Below are 21,874 nucleotides of genomic sequence, written 5' to 3'. Positions count from 1 at the left end.
GGTTATTTTTAGCAGCTACTTTGCTGTAGCACTGTGCTATAATGGGGGAGCGCACCGCTACGGTGAAGTAGCTGCTGGTCATATGTAGACACCCATGGATGTTACATCACCATAACGCATTGCTACGGCAATGTAGCGTCACACGTAGACGTGCTCAAAAGGTAGGGATAAATGGTCACTTTTCAGATGGAGGAAGGTCAACAGTGTGTTGCCCAAGGATCCAGTTTTGTTCAACATTCTCATCAGTGACCTGGAAAGGGGAGTATGTAATGAAATCACAAAATTTGAAGGGTGTGGATGTGTGTGTAGGTGGGTGTGGGGTTTGTGGGTCAGTATGGGCAGTCTCACTACATGTTCCCTACGTGGCACACAGCCTTTGCTGCCAGCAGCAGCAGCAGCAGGAGGCAGGCCTTTGGGGCACTCCTGGCCCATGGCAGGCAGAGCCCCCCAACGGCACGCAGTTCTGGCTGAATCCTGGGAGCTGCACATGGTGGCATGGAGCCCAGCTGGCTCAGGTTGCTGATGCGTGCCTTTGAACCAGACCAGTCTGGCTCTGTGCCAGCATGTGGGGCTCCCAGCATGGCAGGTAGGATCTGCACATCACTGGGACAGACCAACTCCATGCCTCCACATGGGGCTTCCAGTACTCCAGTAGGAAGACACATGCAGAGGCATGGAGCCCACCTGGCCTGATGGTGCATGGACTAGGAACTGTGGGAAATCATGTGCCATCGGCCCATGCAAGCTCTGTGCTACTACATGCAGCTCTCCATTGGAATGCTGGAAGCCCCATGTGGAGGCATGGAGTCAGACTGGCCCTACCTGATGGCACACAGTTCCTGCCAGCAGTGCCAGGATCCCTATGTGCTGGCATGGAGTCAGCCTGGTTTGGGTTGAAGGTGCATGCCAGTGTGCTGGGCCAGGCAGGCTCCATGCCTCTACATGCAGTTCCCGGGATGCAGCTGGTGGGCTCTGCCTGCAGCAGGCCAGGAGTGCCCAAGGGCCCAGCACCCACTGCTAGTGCTGCAGCAAGCAGTGAGGGCTGTGCACTGTGGCTGGGAGGCCCACACCCACCCACACCCACCCACAAACCCCACACCCATCCTACACTCCTGCAGGCAAGAGGTCCCATCCCCACTCATCATCTGTCCAGTCATCATCGCACTTGGTGCCTCCACCTGGGGCTCCCATATGGTGTGTTGGGAGCTCCATTGAGGTGGATGCACAGAGCCCACCCGGTCAAATGGCATGTGGCTTCTGAAAGCTCACCTCCTGTTGGCTTTGAAAGGGGCAGCCATGGTAATTGATTTTTGGAGGGGCTCTGCAGGCCACACAGAATGGCCTGGCAGGCCAGATATGGACTGCGGGCTGTATTTTGTCCACCTCTGGTATAGGGGTTTTACTGAATGAAGGAAAAAGGAGAAGAAAGGACAGAAGGCAAATTTTGACAATGTGAAGGAAAGTGGCAGGTTAGACAGGGAGTACAGGGAGACTATGGAAAGACTGAGGCTTAAGGGACCAACAGGATCAGGGAATCCAGAAAGTAGTGATCTTTACTGTGCAGAGTTCCCCTGTTTTGGGGAATCCCTGTACCTATTCAATGGTATCTTCCTGGATGGAGGAGCCCCATCAAGTAGCACACTGCACCAGCAATAATTAATTAAAGTCTGAAGTATACGAATGGCATCAATATTCAATTTAGGAGATCCCAAGTGCATTAGATTTCAAATTAATGGGATTATTATACGGCCATGAGAAAATTTCTTCAGTAAATGGTCAATACCATTTTTTTCCTAATGAGTATTTTGGGCTGTGAACATGAAATGAATACATATAAAACTTTTGATCTCCTTTGCTGACATCATAGTTTATGAGAGATCATTATTCAGGCGTCTTTGAAGATGAACGATTAATGACCATCTTTTCTGCATAGATGCACTGCTCCACAGCAAAAAACACAAATAGGAAAGTGTCAGATTTGCCTATTTCTACAAAATGGGGCTACATGCACTGTGAAGCATAACCTTGGAATTCTTTTTTTTTTCTTTTTCTTTTTTTTTTTTTTAAACAGCCTCAGGTTGTCATATGGATAAACATCAAGGGGGTATGAGTTGGTGGAAGAGAAATGTGAGACTAACGTTTAATTAAAGTGATGAATGCAGAGTTGGCTTTCATGAAAGCCTGCACTGAACAGACAATGCATCTCATCCACTTGAGCAAGATGTAGCTTAAGGAGTGTCAAAAGCTAGATAATTTCAGTTATCCCCTTCAGGTTTCCGGTTCACCTAGCTTGGCTCCTATATTGGGATGTTCCCAGAACAAGTAGTTGGGATTCCTGCCTTGGGGAATAAGGGAATGCCATTTTCCCAGCCTTCAAGAGCCAGTGCAGGTGCAACAGAAGGGAACTGTAGCAACTTGCAAAGAGCAATTAAAGAAATACCTGAAATACATGAAACTAGGAGAAGTTGTTTTAGTTGTACAAACCACCTCCCACAAAAGATTCTCTCACAGTTATTTTCAGGCTTTGCATTACATGTTCATAGCCACCAGCAAAAACTGGAAGGTATCATTATGCTCAGTGACTGCCAAATCATGGCTGCCTGTTCTACACCCGTGAAGGAAAGGATTAAGCTGCACTAGCTAGATAGATAGTGCTTTCCCAGTGGCATTGAGTTGCATTTCCGAGCTTGTGCTCAATTTATAAGAGATGGGTCTCAACCAAAAGTCTGGATCAAAATACCCCTGGAACCTTGTAGAAGTTCAGCTCTGAATTCAAGCTAGTCAGCTTGAGGCAAATTTGTGGACTGTATTTTATTTCTGTTTTCTTTATATTCTAGTCACTTTCTTATTTCACAGAAAAAATGTTAGTAGTGTACATTTTTCAGTTTGGAGAATTACTCCTCTTTCTTTCATAATCTTCCCAAGACATCTCTTGCCCTGGCCTTTCAGTAGGCATTAGATGCTTGTGCAGAGAAGAAGAGAAGCCAAAATTTTGCTGGAGCGAAGTGGGGTCATTCATGTAGAGGGTACATATAAGTATAAAATATGTTCGTCCTCCCCTAAGTAGCTCTTACCATGCCAGCCATACAAATAATTCAACAATAAAGCTCTGTGTTAAAATGTACAGTGACCCACTGGATGAATGCAGGAGTCAGGGAACATCTGCTCGATACAGCATCTTCCTATTTTGAAGTGACAGGCTGCATGATAATAAAAGCCATATGATTAAATGCTTCTCTGTGCAGTGTTAATTTCTCTTCCATATTGTTTGACCTTCAAAGGATGAGGTCATGCAAGTGTCTCAACGGAGCAAAAAAACAACATGCACTGCAAGTGCTTCGAAGAGACAAAAACTACGAGCCTTATGCTAGTTTGGCCTGATACCTGTAAGGAAGCAAAAATAGTACCGCTGTATGTCTGGCTCCTGTAGCACCATCAGTCTAAGTACATCTGTACATCCATTGGTCTTGCCATGTATCAAGGATCCAATAAAACTGATCTTCAGAAGACAGAGTTATTCAGGTGTGAGTTTGCATCCTGTGACTTTTTACACAGGAGAGATTCAGAGGGGCTTACATTAGAGGTGAATCTCAACTGACTTAACCTTGAACTCAGGGTCCAAGATCCCTCACAGCAACTCTTTTGGGGGAAATTTAGAACTAGATCTGAACCTTCCAGATCAAGCCCATTCTCAGTTGAATATTACAGACATACTGGTGGGTGAACTGGTTGTTTCTGTGTTGTGCCGTTGAACTTCACTTGAACTTCATTTAATTGCTGGACTCTAATGTTCCATCGAGTTACTACATTTGTACTGTTAATAGGTTCTATTACGGTCCAAGTTCATCTTCAGGTCATGGGTCACTGACTGAGGCAGAATTTGTATTGTGGCCTCTTTTTCATGAAAGGCTTATTAAGCAAAGACACAGACCATCAAACGTTAATGTCATTTGCTTTTAAAGACCGTAATGAGGTCATTAGTTCCGATGGCAATTAAATTGCCAAATGCAGAAATGGAAGTGAAAATTAAAAACATAATTGACCTCATCTTTCTTTCAGTTCTACAAAAATATATTCTGCTTTTCTTTGTGTTTATTTTACAGTGAATATAGTGACGAGGGAAATGAGGTAACCAAACCTGTGACCATCGCTGAAATGAGGCCCCTTGCTCAGGAAAACCACTCAAGAAACTAACCATGCATGGTACATACTGAATACTCTCTTCCTTTTCTTGGAAAGCACAGCAAATCTATGGCACCTGAAACCGGATTACTTTAGTACAGGGATATCAAACACATTGAGTCCCACAGGCCGAATGAGGGATGTGGGGCCACTCTGTGTGCCAGACTAGCTCTGTGTTCCAGATCCACTGCGCAGGACCAGTCTGACATGGGCATTGCATAGTCTACACCCTGGACTGGCTCCACACCGTTTGTGTACTGTGTGCCCCAAAACAGTATTGCATGCCACATGCAGTGCACACCAGACTGACTCCAAGTGCCACATACAGTGTATGGGGCTGAGAAAGGTATCTGCCACATGCAGCCCATGGGGCCAGTCTGAGACCTACAGGCAGTACCCATCATGGGCTGGATGATAGGGCTCCACAGGCTGTATCTTTGAAACCCCTACTTTGGTAGGTCATGTAAATTATATCTACTTATTGTTTTTCAAGGGTGCAGAATTAGAACTATAAAGCTAAGCCCATTCTTCACATGCAGAATACCAGGAACAACCACTCCATTTGTTTTGGGCTTTAATGCATGTCTCTGTATTACAAAACCCAACCCTGCTTCTTCAGAAACTCTGACAAAAAAGTAATACTCAAAGGAAATAATATTTATTAAAAGTCCAAGTTACATTTTTGGAAGATATGCTTCAAGTTTTTGGGATATTTTTTTCACAAATAGTTAACATTGCTTTTGCCACCAAATGGAAAAATGTTACCTCACAGGAATATATAAATACATTCAATTTTTTTCCAGAATAGAATTTTGTCATTTTTGTTGGAAAAAAAGAGTTTTCATTTGTGAAATTTGTTTTGACCAAAAAAATGGAAAAATTTTAAGTAAAAAAAAAATACAACTAGCCACCCCCACCAAATATAGTATGTGCATGCAAAACTGCATAAAAGGCCAATTGTCGCCTTTGATTTCTTCTATCTTTTACTAAACTGATTTTATTACAAAATTAAGTTGTTTTATGGATAATTAATTTTCTTCCCCTTAGCAAGATAAAAGCTATGATTTTTATGTTTCTTATTATAAAGCTACCTCTCATATTGCATTAGATTAGTCAATCCTGGTTTTGTATCACAACGTATACATAGCTCAAACATATAAGCTGCAATGTAAGCTAAAACTGTCTGTATCTCCGAGATCCAGCACATAAGATTTTACAGAATTTTAGTTATTAAATTCTACCAAAAAACTGAAGAACTGCTTTGAGAAAACTATGTTACAGCTCATTCACAGAATTTACATTTGTTGTGTCTTTCAGTTGTCGGTGTCATGAGAACAAGACTTCTAATACAAAGTTATACTCTGCTTCACTTGGATTCCAACGTCACATGCCCAAAATACTTAATAACATACTCTGATGCCTCTAGCATACAGGAGGCTGGGAGTAAACTTTTTCTCAACTTCACAGATACATCTACCCTCCAGTCATTTATTCTACAATCATGGGAAAAGACCAGAAAACCATTAATGACTACCTTTATGCATCATCAAATAAAAAGAACTAACTGCTATTAGCCAATCAGTTGGAGGTTTTTTTGCTAACAAGTTGTGAGTTGCAAAATTACATTTATGTTGTCTTTTTTCCCTGGAGGGTGTAAAAGGCTCTCATACATTCTGATAAGCCCACTCAAATGCTAATTGATTGCTAACTTTGTTGAAAGATTAGGTGACACACCTTAATACAAACAAACCATATTTTTTATCTTATCAAGATGCATTTCTTCATTTTGAAGTGTGAGTCTAAAGGGAAACATGTTTTTTATTATTTATATAATATATCAACTCTCACAACTATTTTTTGGTTTTGGAGAGACCGAAGTATTTGTGTTTCATGGCAATTCATGCCCACCCAGAGAATTCATAGGCATTATTTCTGTGACACAAATTTTATACTGTTAATTAATTACTTTGATCATTATAAATGGATGGAGAGATGTGCAATACTGTTTGAGGAAATCACTTGGCTCAAAAAAGGGCTTTTAAAAGAAATGGAACAGAACTGTACTAAATGAGCTGGTAGAGAGTGTGAAGAAGTTGTTAAGATCCTCATTAATAAGATCCTATAAGGTCAGAGATCCAATGAACTTCTAATTTTCACCTTTTTCACAAGAACATGACTTGAGCTCATCAGTATCAAGCAATGGCTAAAATCACGTACAATTTAGGCACAAGAGAGGCTAACAGTCCCAGAAACAAAGTTATTACTCAACCTCATGTTAAAAAACTCACACAAATCAACAAGAAGAATAATGAAAAAAGAGCCAACGGGAAGAACGGCAAGCCAGACTGCTGAAAATCAGACAAGAAAGATGCCAATTTGGATACCCAAACTGCACATCTGAAACAGTTTAGAGCATTTCCACATTCTAAGTGAATGCTGTAATCCAGGATGCCTGTGCCACACAACCTTGCACATCTGAATAAGCAACAGCTTGCAATACATTCAGAACAAGCTCATTTCCAAGAATGAGATGTTTTCCCACAGAAACAAGCAGCCATCTTCCAAGAGTTTTAGCATCCCACGGTGCATGGCTCAAGTTAGTAAACAACTGCCAAAATGGTCACAACACACAACAGGAAAAAGCACCCTTTAAAGAATGATTTCCTTCTTATAGTTACCTGACCTAGATTTGCCTAGAAAAGGCAAGTAATGTTTTTATCTGTTTTAATATTTCACAGTTTATTATTTATATTAAAGTCTATAATAGCATGAGACATGAGCCTACATACCATCCAATTAATATACACACGCAAAAACATGGTTTTGGTTTTACTAATTATTCCTGAATAGCCTACACAGCTAAGACTGACTGAATGGGTGCATCTACACATGCACTTAGCATGTAGCAATAAACTCTGGTGCAGTTCGCACCAGAGTTAGCTGCTCCTGAGTGTAGCATCTTCACGTGCACCCGAGACTGTAGCATTTAAAGCCAGGGTGGAGCAGCCCTGAGCCAGCAGGGGATCTGGGGGGTCAGCCCCAGGCTCCAGGCGGTGGCAGAAGGACTAGCTAGGTCACAAGGGTGCTACAGTGCAGAGCTAGGCAGCAGGGAGCCCCCACACTGTAGCACCTTCATGCCCCAAACAGCCCCACTCAGTCTACACATGCATTTGAGCATATATAATTACGCTGCTATAGGAGAGTACTTGTCCCAGGCAGTACTATCCTATGGTCCAGTTAATTAATTTACTGCGCCCTAATTCAAGCGCATGTGTAGACCGTGATGCTTAACTGTAGAGCTAATTAGTCAACTCCCCAGTAAAGCACATATGTAGATGCACCCAATGAAAACCTCATTGTCTCATGTATTAACAATAAAATACTTTACTGAAGGTCCTCACTGCAGTGACAGTGAAGGAAGAGGTGTCACTAAGGAAATCATTTAGTCAGATAACCATTTATTAGCAAACAAAGAAAAGGGAAAGAAGTAACCTAGTTTATTCCTGTAACTCATGCTGACCCTGCAGAACTAACAAGTGGGAGACGCAGCTTTTAAAGGGCAAAATGAGCATACCAAGGGAATAGCAGTTTTACAAAATTTCTTTTCACAGAGGAAGACCACTGTAAAAAAAGAATACAATAACCCGGGTCCTCAAAGGTCAGTAACGGGTGTCCCATTGCTATAACAGTTTGCATTTATACATGGTACCTATTGTCAGAGAATCTCAGTAAGCACCATGTGTACTTTTGTACCATGTGTACTTTTGTAAAGTACTTTACAAAGACAAAACAATTAGGATTTCTATTGTTTAGTTACAATTCTCCCCATTTTTCATATAGTTAAACTGAGACAAACAGATTAAGTAATTTGGGCAAGGATACACAGTGAATAAGTGAGAAGATTCAGACTAAAGTTGTCCAAGTTACCTGTTTTGCAGGGTATGTCTATGCAGCTCAGTTACTGTGCCTAAGACAGGCCATGTCTGCTTATGCATGTACTATCACCTGAACAGCAAGTAACATCGTTGTCTTAGCAAGGTGCTGCAGACCTTATTAGTATGTGAACAGTGCTGAATTAAAACAGCTACCCTACTTACAGTCCAGTGGGTAGCAAGCACAGTATCTCAGCATGGCTCTTCCTGGTGCGGTAAATGAGTGGAAGAGATACCCACAGCCTCAACATTACCACCCCACTGCTCTCCTCAAAGTAGGACGATGGTAAAAAAAGAAAAAAAGTGAGAGAAGCATCTTGTTTCTTCCAGTATGTTACCAGCAAGTTGTGTTATGCTCTCCACATTTTTATAACACTGAGGCATGACTACAGCTATTCACTTTATCACTCTGTTCACTCACATGTGCTAAGGGAAACAAGTGTCATTTCATTCTTTTGGTAAAAATTCACATTCTTGACCACTGACAGTTGAGAAAGATGAAATACCTCCCCTCATGGCATCCCAACACCAAATGGCTTTGATTGTATTATAACAACATGTCTTACTCTAGGACAGAATGAGTTGCAGCCTGGGGATGGTAGCGATACAGGAGGAGGCACTGGTCCACTCGAAAGACTCCGCCGCCTTTTTGGACATGTTTATAAAAGAACAGCAAGTCTTCTGGGATGCCCTGAAAGAGAGGCATTCATTCAAACCACAAGAGTTTTTTACACAGGTACAAGTTCTTCTTTGGCTCACATTCAAATATTCTCATTGGTCCCACAAGGGACACATGAATCAGGATCAATAAAATGAGAGGCAAGCTTTTACTTGAGTCTCAAAATGATCTGAAGTTTGGAGGTGTTGGGAGACAAATGAAATCAGTGGCTCCTACCCTTTAATTTTCATTAATTGGTTTCTGGTTTCAGCTGGATGAGAAACAACAGAGCTGAAGCACTGTGACCAGGAATTCCTGAAGCAACAGAATCTAGGAAACCTCAGATCTGTTATGAATGCTCACAAGACTTCTAACCTGATTTGCAGAGCAATAAGTTCGGGATAAGCTGTCTAGACTTATTTCAGGGAATGAATCAGAAGCTTCAACATGGCTAGAGAGAACACTGCAGAACTTATTAAAAAATGTCTGCAGCTAAGATAGGGTATCCAAGAGCCATTACTATGGTCCACTAATATTCTGTTACAAGTCAGCCATACAAAAAGTGATAAATCCACTTTCAAAAACAAGGCAATATAACATGTCATTACAGGGGGTGGAAAAGCAGCATCTGTTTATACTTAGCCACTTGAAAAATTAAAGTAAAATATGGTCAACACACATAATTGCCAAGCAATCATATCTCTTAAATATTGTGTGTTTCTCTCCTCCCACCCATTGTTTGTGAGAAGTATTACAAATCTATCATGCAAAGAAAAAATGGTTTAAACAGCCAGGAGTAATCACACGGTATTTGACTGAGGCATCAAGTAAAATATGCAGCAGCAACATAACAGAAATGCAAGCCACAAAATATCGGGGGCAGGGGATGGAAATGTTTATATTAACTATCACAGCGGGCAATGTCATGGACATGGAAACAACCATAAACCTTATTTATTGTATGCATTTAATTTCTATGGGAAAAAAGAATAAAGGTACTACCTAAAATATTGCACCTAGTGCCACAGCTCCCATGCTTCTTGAGTTAAGAAAAAATGAATACATCATTTTTAATGAACTTGGACCCAACCCCTCATATAGGTTTCCACTGCCAGTAGCATGTGTGGACAAAAAATGGGAAATATAGTGCCTTGAAGTAGGAGAAAGACAGAATTAGGATGCAGTAAATATAAGGAGGATTCTTTATGTAGGCAGCTGGATTTACTCTGTTATTCTTTTCAGCTTTCTAGATCCCAAATGTACTAATGAAGCTTAATATTTGTTCTTCATTTCACCACACTTAAGTCTAGCTATGAGCAGGCCTGGAGTAAGCAGCCATGGAAGAGAACACAGCACAATACAGAACAGGTCCAAAACACTCAATCCAAACTCATCTGGGTTTGGAGGGAACTTAGAAAGAGACATTGTTCCAGACTCAGCTATTCAAGACACTCCCAAAATGACTGAGCTGGGACATTGAGCCTGATTCTATCCTAAACTCCAGCTTAACACCTGGAAAGATCTCCCCTGCGAGAGTTTCTCTCACACAAATGAATACCTGTATGCTTTTGCTTGATGGTTTGAGTTGAGCAGCAGTTTCCTTATGCCTTCCCCAGACCAGGGGAACCTGGTCTGGTGAAGGTGGGGGGTGCATTTCCTTGCAGCTGGACTACTTCCAATCATGGAGGTGTTGACCTGCCATTGCCTCTTGAGCCTTCCCAAGACCAGGGGCACTTTGGTTTGGAGAAGGTGCTGGGGCACTGCTTTACTGCTCCCCTCTCCTCCCACAGACTGGGAAGGGAGGGGATGAGCAGCCAACTACTGCTTCCTGCCTCTTCCCTTGACTGGGGACTCATGAACGGTGGGAGGGAATCCATGTGCCCCCTGGGATCTGTGTGCCCCCGGATTAGATGTGCTGAAAATTTGATGTGCTGGTAATGTTCCTTTCCAAGAAGTTAATGGCAGTTAATAGCGCTGGTGCCTCGTTCAGGGTGTAGATGTATAATGTTTATATCCATGTTTTATACCAGTATACTCAGCACCCCTCTGAGTATGTGGGTAATAGGTGCTGAGTGATGTGCTGTAATCGGGCTTATTATTACCCTAGGGCAGCTATATGTCTATCTGTTCCTGGTCTCCTATAATTTACATCTGTATTCAAACATAATGTAAATTTTACTGGGATACGTGACTGGCTCTCCCCACCCTAAAGAGCACTGTGTATGCAGTATGTGTCTTACTTCAAGTGTGACTAATTCTTCAATGAACTTTTCAGTACATTCCTACAATTTGAGATTTTTTTTCCTGTCATATACACACATCTAGGATTTGCACTGATAAGCATCTTGTTAGATTCAGTTCCCATAACAAATTTACACTGATGAACTGGATTATTGCTTGATCAAAGCACAGTGTACTTAGGACCTGAATTACAGAACACCTAGTTCTCCTTCAAAATGTCTCTGTCTTAAAGTATTCCTTTCTGAATGGGGCACGGCTGCTGGTGGTGTAGGGCACTCATTGAGCATCTGGGGTTGGGATGGGAAGCACCATTCTGCTTCCTTCACTCATCCCCTAAATCCCAGATACACTGTTAAGTTCACTGCTGCACTGCTGCCCAGCTCCTGTGGCCAGGGCTTCCCCCACCATGGCAAAGACTCCCAGTGGAAAGGGATCCTGGTGCCCGCTCATAGTCAGTGCCTGTAGCAGGCCCCCTCCTCACCCTATCTTAGTTACGCTACTGACAGCTACCATATGAACACAAAGCACTGTGAGTGGGTGCGTGGAGGGGCCCTGAAAACTGGCTGCAGCAGGGTCTCCAACTGGAACACACAACAGGGCTGTGGTGGCTCAGCTGGGGAGATGGGGAAGGTCACTGCAAAGGGAACAGGAAGCTGGGGCAGAATGGCCAGTTGTTGGAGGCAGCAGGCCACCTTTTACATTCTTCTCAAAAGCAGTGGCAATGTTTGTGGCAGGGCACTGTTGGTGCCTGCCACTTTAAGACCAGAGCAAAGCAGCCAGCAGGTACTTGATTGTGGTGGCCATTTTAGATCTCTGGCCACCTATATAAACAGATCAGTTTCCTGGCTGCAAGGCTCCATAACATCCTGGAGGTAAGGGAGGCACTGTAGGGGATGGCTAGGAGGCTCCTGGTCCTGGGCATGACCTAAAACTGCACCCTGCTGAGAGTGGGTGGCCTGGTGGGGCTCCCAGTGGTACGGGAGCCCCCAGGAAATGCCAGGCCAGTTATCACCCTGGTGAAAGGCGGGTAGGGGCACCTTAACCCTAGCCCTCACCTTCCGGTGGGTCTGGTAACATTGGAGGTAGTGGGAGGCCAGGCATGGCTGTGGCCACTTGAGCCCTGTGGGGTGCAAGACGCTGAGGTGGGAGAGTTGGAGCCAGGCACAGCTGCGGCCACCTGAGCCCACTGAGAAGGGAAGCCCTGTGCCCCTGAGGGAGGGGGGCAGAGGTGTGGAGGAGCCCTGAGGGAGGGTGAGAGGACCCAGAGGGCTGAGGGCCCAGTACGTTTATATATGTATGTATATATATGTGTGTGTCTATACATGTATGTATATAAATGTACTAGGCCCCCAGCCCTCTGGGTCTTCTCCTATATATTACGAGTTGCCCCCGGAAGGGGCTAGAGCAAGCTTAGGCCTGGATGGGTAATTGGCTGGCCACTACCCCAGTGAGGGTCAAGGGGGAGGCCCAAAAGATGGTACGTCTGCCATCCGAGGAATGGACTAGCTAAGCCTATGGCCTAAGGGGCCTGCTGCAAGAGTGAGCAAGGCAGAATAAGTTGTTGATGAGAGAAAGAGACCCTGTAAGAGAAGGTGGAGTGTGTGAGGCCCTAGCGAGAGGACGGCAGTATGAGTGTGTGTGTCTGAGGCTTAACAATGAGGCCTAAACTTGTTCTGGCTGTAGGCCAGGAGCATATTGGCATCTGGATGCCACCTGTGAGGCATGGGCTGCGGTGTAGGGGAGGTACAGAGCTGCAGATAGTGCCCCCTAGCATTGGGGCACAAATTGGCAGCCTCCTGCCTTAATTAACACCTTAAAGGAATGGCAGGAGAGTCAGGTGGGGGCATGCCCAAAGGCAAGTGGGGAACCTAGCACTGTGGCTAGGCGGGGAGTCCCACTTTGCCACAATGTTGAGCACAGAGGGAAGCTGTAAATTGCAGGGAAAGGGAGTAGGACTCAAAAAGGTACTGGCATACACTAGCCCAGGATTCTGCTTAGCACAGCTCTTCATGGTTTCCCTGTTGTTGCCATGCTTGATGCCTTCAAAAATGCTTAAGCTTCTATGTCTGGACACCAGGTGTTCCTGGCCTCTCATAGGATAGTAGGGAGGTCCAGACAGCTCCAGAAGGAAGCACAGTGATAATAGATAAAATGACTTCTGTTAATGGGGAATCAGGATCCCACCTTCTCACCTGCCTAATCCCCCTTTAACTTTGAGCCATACCCTTCCTCCTCACCCATCAGTGACATTCTCTCTTTTCCTTTTTGCAGCTGTTAGAGGAGATGGTGGTCGGAGAACCTCCTCTCTCCTTGTGTTGGTGGGGATTCACCTTACCCAGAGGACTCTCCAGTTGGTGAAAGAAGACAACCCCCCAAAATTACCTTTTTTTTTTTTTTTTTTTTTAAGATTTTACAGGCCAATCTAAGAAGACAAAGAAAGAATAGGAGAAGACAGGTAAAATACTACTGCAAGTACACGATTAATGCACAAAGAATATTTGCATTATGAGGAAGAGCTAGGCAAATGTCTTGATCAGAACTGTCCAGAAAAATCAGTCTATCAAATGGAATGCTTTTTCTGACCCATACAGATAAGGATGGGATAGCAAAGGCTGGATGCAGAGCAAGCCAAATTTCTAGCAATTCTTAGAGGAATCTCAAAGTGCTAAGTGAAAGAGAGTTTGGCAAAGGAACTTTTGTCAGACTTCAGTGTCAGCAGAATTTTGCTGTCAAATTTTTAGACTCCACACTTTACATGGTAGCCTGTGTACTTGAAACAATAAACTACTGCAGAAGTAGTGTTACACTGGGGTTGCATCAAAAGTGACATATACGTACTACACAATTTGAAAAAAAACAAACACACTGGTAATACTACACTCAATCAAAACTTAAGTTCCTAGTAGTAGGCAACTGTTGATCCTCTGGATTAGGGGTGGCTTTTCACATGTGGCTTTTCAGAAGTTAATATGTGTCTCCTTGAATCTTTGCACAAGCACATGGTGACCAGCTTCCATAGCCATTACATCACATCACGTGACATGACTGCCAACAGTGAGGACATTACTCAGTTTGGACTCGGAAGTTTGGACTCCGGAGCCATGGGTTGGCCACCTCTGCTCTGGATCATGGTGTATGCATAAGAGGTCTAGTTAGATGCCTGATGAATCCACTTGTACAGAGTCCTGCGACCAACAAACAAAGACCTTTGAGGACACCTAGGCAGAAGTATGGAGGAGTGGAGGCTGCTCCAGGCCTACCTCCCCCCCCTGCCTTTAAACCACTGAGACAGAATTCAAAGGCCAAACCGGGTCCAGATGTTCAGTTTTTCCTTTCAGGAACAGAAAACATGATTTTTAGTAGTGTTGCCATTACTAACGGGAACACACATGCTTGCCGGAGTGTCAATCAAGTAACCTATAGACAGAATCTGAAGCTGGATAAAAATTATGCCTCGTCTCTAAACTGTATTTGATGATTAGGGGAATTAACAGTTGGGACAATTTACCAAGGGATGTGATCATTCTCCATTATCTAAAGTCTTTAAAAATCAAGATTTGCTTACTTTCTAAAATATGCAATAAGCCTTTGAGATGCAGGATATCAGCTCGCATAATTATAAATGATCCTTCCCTGTCTTAGGAAATGATGGTAGTTTTATTCCTTTAAACTGCTTTAATCACCATTAGTTTAACTTCCATTAGGAGAGTCACCAGAGAATGCTGGAGGATGCATTAGAAGTAAGCCCATTACGTTACTTCACAGAGTAACTTTTTCTTCTGAAAAGAAGCCCCTTAAATTTTTTCCGAAAACACTCTTAAGCCTCTCGGTCTTTCTTTATATCTGTGACTCTGTCCCTTTGCTCATCTCCTGACAAGTCCTTTTGTCCCAATTATACAACAGGAAGTCAGGGACAATGTTGTATTTGCTCCAGTATTTGGAAAATAAAGTTAAAGGGTTACAAGGGACTCTGAATATTTTCTTTTTTTCTGAGAGAGAAAAGTTTCTGCAGTATTGGCAAAGAGCACTTACATTAAACAAGGAAGAGGTGAAAGCCAAAGGGAAGGGGTGCGGGGAATTCTAAGGCAGCTTAATAATACACCAGCAAGAAATGCCATTAGACATGTGGGGGAGGCAGGTTTCAAAAAGTTTATAAGTATTGTTTATCATTGGCCCCAGCACTTTCTTTTCTTCTTGGATACCACTCAAGCACTGATCTCTGTTCAGCTTTAACTGTACCATGCCAAGAAAATCAGAGCCTGTATTCTGTCCTGATTTTTCCCCAGAGCACCTTGACACATCGTTTGACAGTCTGACAATATTCTAATTCATGTTCCAAAAAAATGTATTTCTACTTAACCTTTTCGCTTCCAGGGCATATTGTGATGCCTGACCTTCCTGAGTGAATTCCAAATGTTCTCTTCTGGATCAGGGAAATCGAAAGACATATACACTAGTTATATTGAAATCTATAACACTTCTCTACACCTCTGCAGCATGCACTACATTCACATGTGTACAAAGACACATTTTGACACCACCTCAGTTCCTGCCTTCTGTGACCTTTTATCACAGGAAGAGATCAGAATTCAGATTTAGCCACTCCATTTTTGAACAGCAGTTTGTATTCAGAAAGGCCAGCAGCTTATACTGATCTACTCCACCTGGGGCTCATTAAAATAATTTCCCTTTGTTTGCACTTTTATATTAGTTTAAAACTTTAAGTCACTCCTGTCATTTTTTTTCTTTTGGTCTGGATACACTTTAAAAGGAATGTTAAAGCTGAGGGTGGAGTGTGGGGGATTTAGTTGGAAGGGAAAATATTTTATGGTGAGCTGCCCTGGAAATAAGGGACAAAATGAGGCTAAAACCACAAGTGATAATGTGTGGGGTGTTTTTCATCCTAATGTCATGAGGAAGTTTGTCTATATAAAAACATGACTATGTAATCTGCCTCATTGGCTTTCTCCTTTGTTCAGCAGAAGCTTGAGGTGAGAAAGAGTTCACTTATTAGGAATGTCAGATAAGATTTAGGGACTACAAAATGTCTTTTGTCCTATAGGTCAGTGTTTCCAAAATCTGGTCCACAAGGCCCTATATGCCTTTACAGTGTTTTCAATTAAAACAGTACATAATGATCTCCAAAGCATTCTGAGGTTGACAGTGGTTGATTGGTCCAAAATGTCTGGGAGACATTTCTCTAGGAATCCAAATATATTCACCAAATATTAAGAGATGCTGGCCAAGTACAGAGAATTACCATTATTCCAGTAGAAACCCAAGGTGTGCAGATATTCAAGCTTTTTCCTCTAGAAGTAATAATTCCACTCCTAGAGAAAAATAACCTGGGAATAACCAGGGTTACATTGCTCCCAAGAGAGTTTCTACCAGAAGAATGAATGTCTACGTGCTTTCCCCCAGCTTAACCTGTCCTAGGGACCAGGACGTGGAGCTGAAGGAAAGGATCCCATGCCTTCCTGAGACTTGGGTCACTGGTTTGGAGAAGGTGTCAGGAGCAGCTGCTCCCCCATTCCATAGACAGGGAGGGGGGAGCCAGGGGCAGCACCTGGCTCATCCTGGCAGGGGGGCTGGGCTGGGCTGCGCTCAGGATGGATGGCAGCAGCACTTCTATGGGAGGGGGCTATGGTGAATTTTGGGGTGGCTACAGCCCACCCCATAACCTCCCCCACTCCCAGTACTGCTGCCACCTGCCCTGAGCACAGCCCTGGCCCAGCTCCCCCACCAGGAAGAGCCCGGTGCTGCCCCTGGCCCCAGCTGCAGCACCAGCCCACCCTTGCCCTGCGTGCAGATCTGCTCCCCCCCCCAATGTCCTCCTAGGGTATGTGCAGTGGCAGGTGCCACCCCTCACCCCCACCACTCCAATGAACCACTCGCAACTCCGTCCCTTGCTCCCCCCCGCTGTGCAAGGCCTGCCCCTGCCCCTACCCCAGTGCCAACTCCACTCCCTCCCTCACCGTGGGGACCTTGGTCTGCCCCCCCATGCCTCTTCTTTCCCCCCACACCCCTTCCCCCACAACAGACTTACTAGCCAGATGGTGCTTTCCAGGCTGCCAGGCTGCACTTCTGGCCACCTGTGTGCTGTGCAGCAGCTGTGCGCATGCACACAGCATTTATCGGTAACATTATTGGCCACATGAGCCCCAAAAAAAACTGATTGCCAATGATGTCAATTTTCCTTTTAAAGGTGCTGATACGATATGGGACTGATGTATCAGTGCACCTCTAATTGTAAGTAAAATGCTGGAATGTGTTCATTTTCAGTGTAGCTTTACAAACTTATAATAAGTCAGCAATTACATTTTTTAAAATGTGTGTAATAACATTTCTTGCCACTTATCAGCAAGGGATCATCTACAAGGTCACATAAAATGTAGGATCACACAGTAGTTTTCAAAAGAAATGAGCTTCACATACTAAACTCACAAAAAGTAAAATCTTGTTACACATTCCAGTAACAGCTCTTTATTCTTCTGTGTATGGAAAGGATAGCCTCCAAGAAGATTCTTTCCCTTCAGTCTTCTAATACATTTACCCACAGATATGCTCATTACATCACCCTCCTTTTACCACTGGATGTATTATGCAGCAAATGCTCTTTTAAATATAGAGGCTGTCATTAACATTTTCACATTGTCTCCCGGTGACCAGTTCTACAGTGCTCCCTAAAACTCAGTATGCCATGAATAATTAAATCAGTTACTTCTAATAAGTATTAAGAAATTACTAGAGATCACTGCAACTTTACTTAGTAACTTGCTTTTTTTTAATTTCCAAGTACTTTAACTATGGTGTCTTATTATAATTAAACAACCACATTCTCTTCCCTACTTATGCATAATGCAAACACACAAAAGTTATTAAACAAACATCACAGTGTAGGAAGCTATTATATTATCCAGAATTAAACTGCAAAAATAGAATCTTTATAATTCCATTTTCCTTAATGCATACAATGTATCTGTAATTCTGCAAATCTCTAATTTACAATCAGAATTCTTAATCTGAAGTAGAATCATAGAAAAGTAGGGCTGAAAAGGACCTCCAGAGGTCACCAAATCTAACGTCCTGCATCAGGCAGGATCATCCCTATCCAAACCATTCTATAGAGATCCACTGTCTAACCCAGGGATGCTCAACCCCTAGCCCGTGGGCCACATCTGGCTCAGAGCCATGTCATCCAGTTCACAGGGCTCCCCACAGGTACTAAAATTTGGTGGTGGGGGAGAAGTAGCAGTATTAGCTGCTGCTCCCCTGCCGCCACATTTTTGGATCCCTGGGAAGTCCCGTGGGCTGGATAGCATGGCTTGGCCCACAAGATCAGATGCGCAGGGTTGAGTAGAGGTGGCATGGGGCCTGACCTGAGTGCACAGGGGTCATCTGAGATGGTGCAAGGCCTGATCCCACTGGATGGGCCTGGCCAGTGGTAGTATAGGGCCCAATCCAGCATCATGGGGCTGGATCCAGCAGTGTTGGTCTGAGAAGGATTGGGGGCCAATCAAGCCTAAGAACCAGCCCTAGGCCACTCATCTGGCCTTCATGACCAAAAGGTTGAGTACCATTGAACTAGCCTATTAGCAGAACTACACAGCCAACCCTGACAGCCACAAGACATAAGGCCTTAACCTGACACTATTAAAGCAGGGGGATCACGGCAGTAAACTCAATTTCAGAAGAATAGTTTAGACTAAAATTTGGACATTGAAACTTCAGCTCAGCTGGTTAGGGCATGGTGCTAATAACACTACATGGTGCTAATAACACCAAGATCAGAGGTTTGAACCCTAGCTGAACTAGATGAGCTCTTAAGGTCTCTTCCAGTCTTACTTCTCTATGATCTAATCGTGCTAACACAGAAGAGAGGTTATTTTTCTGGTGACCAAACACCTTGAAAGAGAGGATTTGGTTAATAAAATAGAGGCTATGTAAACAAAATATTTAAATTTCACATGTGGAATTTGGAGAAGTATATATATTTTACCAACAGGAAGGATTTACAGGTTGATTACATTTCATGATTTCAAGTGTGTTATTTACTTAGAACCACAAATCACCACCTCTCCAGTGGAATATTTTTTGCTTGCCATTTATTCCAACATTTGAAATATGAAGAACAGGTGTTCAGATTTCATTCCAAATGAGAAATGCAGCTTTTTGGCACAGAAACACTTTAGCAAATGGAAAGTGTGGAATCTGGATATTTCTTGGTCTGTTTCTGTGTTTACTGGCAGCAACATGACACCTATAGGTTGCATTGCTAAAACTCAAAATGGGGCAGGGAGATGATCATATTAGCAGTTCACATGATGGATCAGGTCAGCACGTACACACACAGGTGCAGTTCTCAAGTGGGCTCAGTGCTGTTCTAAAAAGCTGTTTCCATTGATCCAAATGGTAAGTCTCCCATTTGCTCCAAGGGGAAGGGAGTTAGGCCAATGCTAAGCACTTTGAAAATCCTACCTAAATGCCTGGGGACTTGATAACTTGAAAAACTGCTATCTTCTATTTTGCAACAAAGCTGCAGTTGCGATTAGTGTAACACAAGTGGGAGACTGGGTTTAAGCAGGAGGGGGCTGTCAAAGAGTATTTTCCTTGTAGGTTCCTGGCCTCTGGTACTCAGTTCTTCTCTGTCTGCCAAAGCCTTGTCCTATTAACCTTCTAGACGCCTCACCAAGCCTCTCCCCCCAACCAAGGTGTTTGCAGGGCAGTGGGTCTACACTGTCTGAAACAGAACTGACCTAAAAATGTTAGCATTTATTGATTAGCAAGTCATTATTAGCACTGTGTGGGCATATTGTATAATTCCAAAAATCCTTATGCTTGGTGTTGAACATGTTTAAGCATATCGCATCTTAGTCACAGGGGCACCTGTGCACAAGCATAAAAAAAGAAAAGCAAGAAGGCAATAAAGACAATATCAGTTAAATGGTAAGGATCATTCTTCAGTGAACGGAAGTTGGCCCTATGGAAATGAAGACATGAATGAATACATAAATAGAAGATGCAGTGGGGTCTAATGGACTCTGTAGCCAGTACCCTGTCAAGGGACATATGGCACTTTTACACGCGCTCTGGGAATGGTGGGGAAGGGTGGCACTTTAATTACAGCTGATCTAATTAAAGCGCTGCAGTGTCTCATGTATCAGCATCCCTAAGCTTCAAAATAGTGGCAGGGGCACCTGAACTAAAGCTCATTTGACGAGCTTTAAAGCCCCCCTGCTGCCATTTTGAAGTGCAGGGACGTTGATACATGAGAAACGGAGGCTGGCTGGAGCACGGTAATTTTACCACACTCCAACAGACTTGAATTGAGTGCCCCGACAAGCTGTAATTACAGTGCATTGGAGAGGCCTCCACGCTCATGTACAGGCACCCATAGACTCTAGTCCCAGCTCTGTCATTTATTGTGTGATCACAGGCAAATCTCTTCAGCACAGTGTTTGTTCCCTTTCCACACACAGGCTTCTTACAGACATAAGAAAAATTCAACAAACAGTGCTATACTTTAAACTTGGCGCACTCCCCTGCCAAGCCTAGCACGTGCCCAGAAGAGGCATCGCATTAGCTGCACCTGACTTGCCCAATGTCTATATAGTTTGGGTGCTTTAGTGGGGCTTTTCTCGTGCTTTTATCTAATAGCTGATTGATATATAAAAGTGCCACTGAAGTGCCCAATCTATATAGACGTTGCAGAGCCGGGTTGAACTAAAAAGCCACCTTGGCTCACCAAAAGCATACGGGAATGTCTCCTAGCTAAAAAGGAGGCGTACACCCAATGGAAGGGAGGGGCCACCAAAAAGGAGGACTATACTTCAGTTGCTCGGGGCTGTAGGGGAGCGGTTAGGAAGGCCAAGGCGGAGATGGAACTGGGACTAGCTACCCGGATCAAGGACAACAAGAAGTCCTTTTTTAAATACATAGGGGGTAAAAAGAAGGTACTGGGTAACATGGGGCCGCTGAAAGACACGCTAGGAAATATGGTCGTCACACCAGACAACAAAGCTAACCTATTCAACAATTTCTTTGCCTCCATTTTCCTGAGCAGGGATCGGGTCACCCTCCCCCCCAACCGGGACCCCCATAGGCTCCAGGGGAGGCACACCCAGGCCTAGGGTCAGTGAGGACCTAGTCAGGGAACTTCTGGAGGGACTGGATGTATTTAAATCAGCTGGTCCTGACGAACTCCACCCCAGAGTGTTGAGGGAATTAGCAGAGGTCATTGTGGGGCCCCTGGTATGGCTTTACAAGCACTTGTGGTCCTCTGGTGTGGTGCCAGATGACTGGAAAAGGGCCAGTGTGGTCCCCATTTTCAAAAAAGGGAGGAAGGAGGACCCAGGAAACTATAGGCCAGTTAAGTCTTACCTCGATCCTGGGTAAGCTTTTTGAGAGAATTATCCTAGCACATGTCCACGAGGGGCCAGCAGGGGAGATTATGTTTAGGGGCAAGCAACACGGGTTCATTAGAGGCAGGTCCTGTCAGACCAACCTGGTGGCCTTCTATGACCAGGTCACAAAATCCTTAGATGCAGGGGTAGCAGTGGACATAGTCTTTCTGGAATTTAGGAAGGCCTTCGACACTCTCTCACCCCATTCTCATTAAAAAACTAGGGGACTGTGGCGTCGACACCTACACAGTCAAATGGGTCACTAACTGGCTGGAGGGCCGCACCCAGAGAGTGGTGGTGGATGGGTCTTATTTGACCTGGAGGGATGTGGGCAGTGGGGTCCCCCAGGGCTCGGTCCTTGGGCCTGCACTGCTCAACATCTTCATCAACGACTTGGACAAGGGGGTAAAAAGCACCCTGTTCAAATTCGCAGACAACACTAAGTTGTGGGACGAAGT

The 21,874-nt window shown here is 44.0% G+C and overlaps 1 protein-coding gene and 1 long non-coding RNA gene across 6 annotated transcripts in view; one reads left to right on the top strand and one right to left on the bottom strand.

Moving 5' to 3' along the window:
- The window catches only part of LOC102371577, an 8,096-nt gene extending 1,597 nt beyond the window's left edge, over positions 1-6,499 (top strand). Inside the window, exons 2-3 of the long non-coding RNA XR_324453.1 lie at positions 4,104-4,203; positions 5,500-6,499. This is a non-coding gene — a long non-coding RNA (uncharacterized LOC102371577). The remainder of the gene's footprint in view (positions 1-4,103; positions 4,204-5,499) is intronic.
- B3GNTL1 (UDP-GlcNAc:betaGal beta-1,3-N-acetylglucosaminyltransferase like 1) overlaps positions 1-21,874 on the bottom strand; it is a 353,034-nt gene that overhangs the window by 55,226 nt on the left and 275,934 nt on the right. For all 5 annotated transcript variants that reach the window (XM_025210189.1, XM_025210188.1, XM_025210191.1 and 2 more), the window contains one exon: positions 8,681-8,805. In XM_025210189.1, coding sequence (XP_025065974.1) covers positions 8,681-8,805 — 125 coding nt within the window. The remainder of the gene's footprint in view (positions 1-8,680; positions 8,806-21,874) is intronic.

The sequence above is a fragment of the Alligator sinensis genome, unplaced genomic scaffold, assembly GCF_000455745.1.
Source record: "Alligator sinensis unplaced genomic scaffold, ASM45574v1 scaffold694_1, whole genome shotgun sequence".
NCBI lineage: Eukaryota > Metazoa > Chordata > Crocodylia > Alligatoridae > Alligator > Alligator sinensis.
This window is presented reverse-complemented; position numbering and strand designations above follow the sequence as displayed.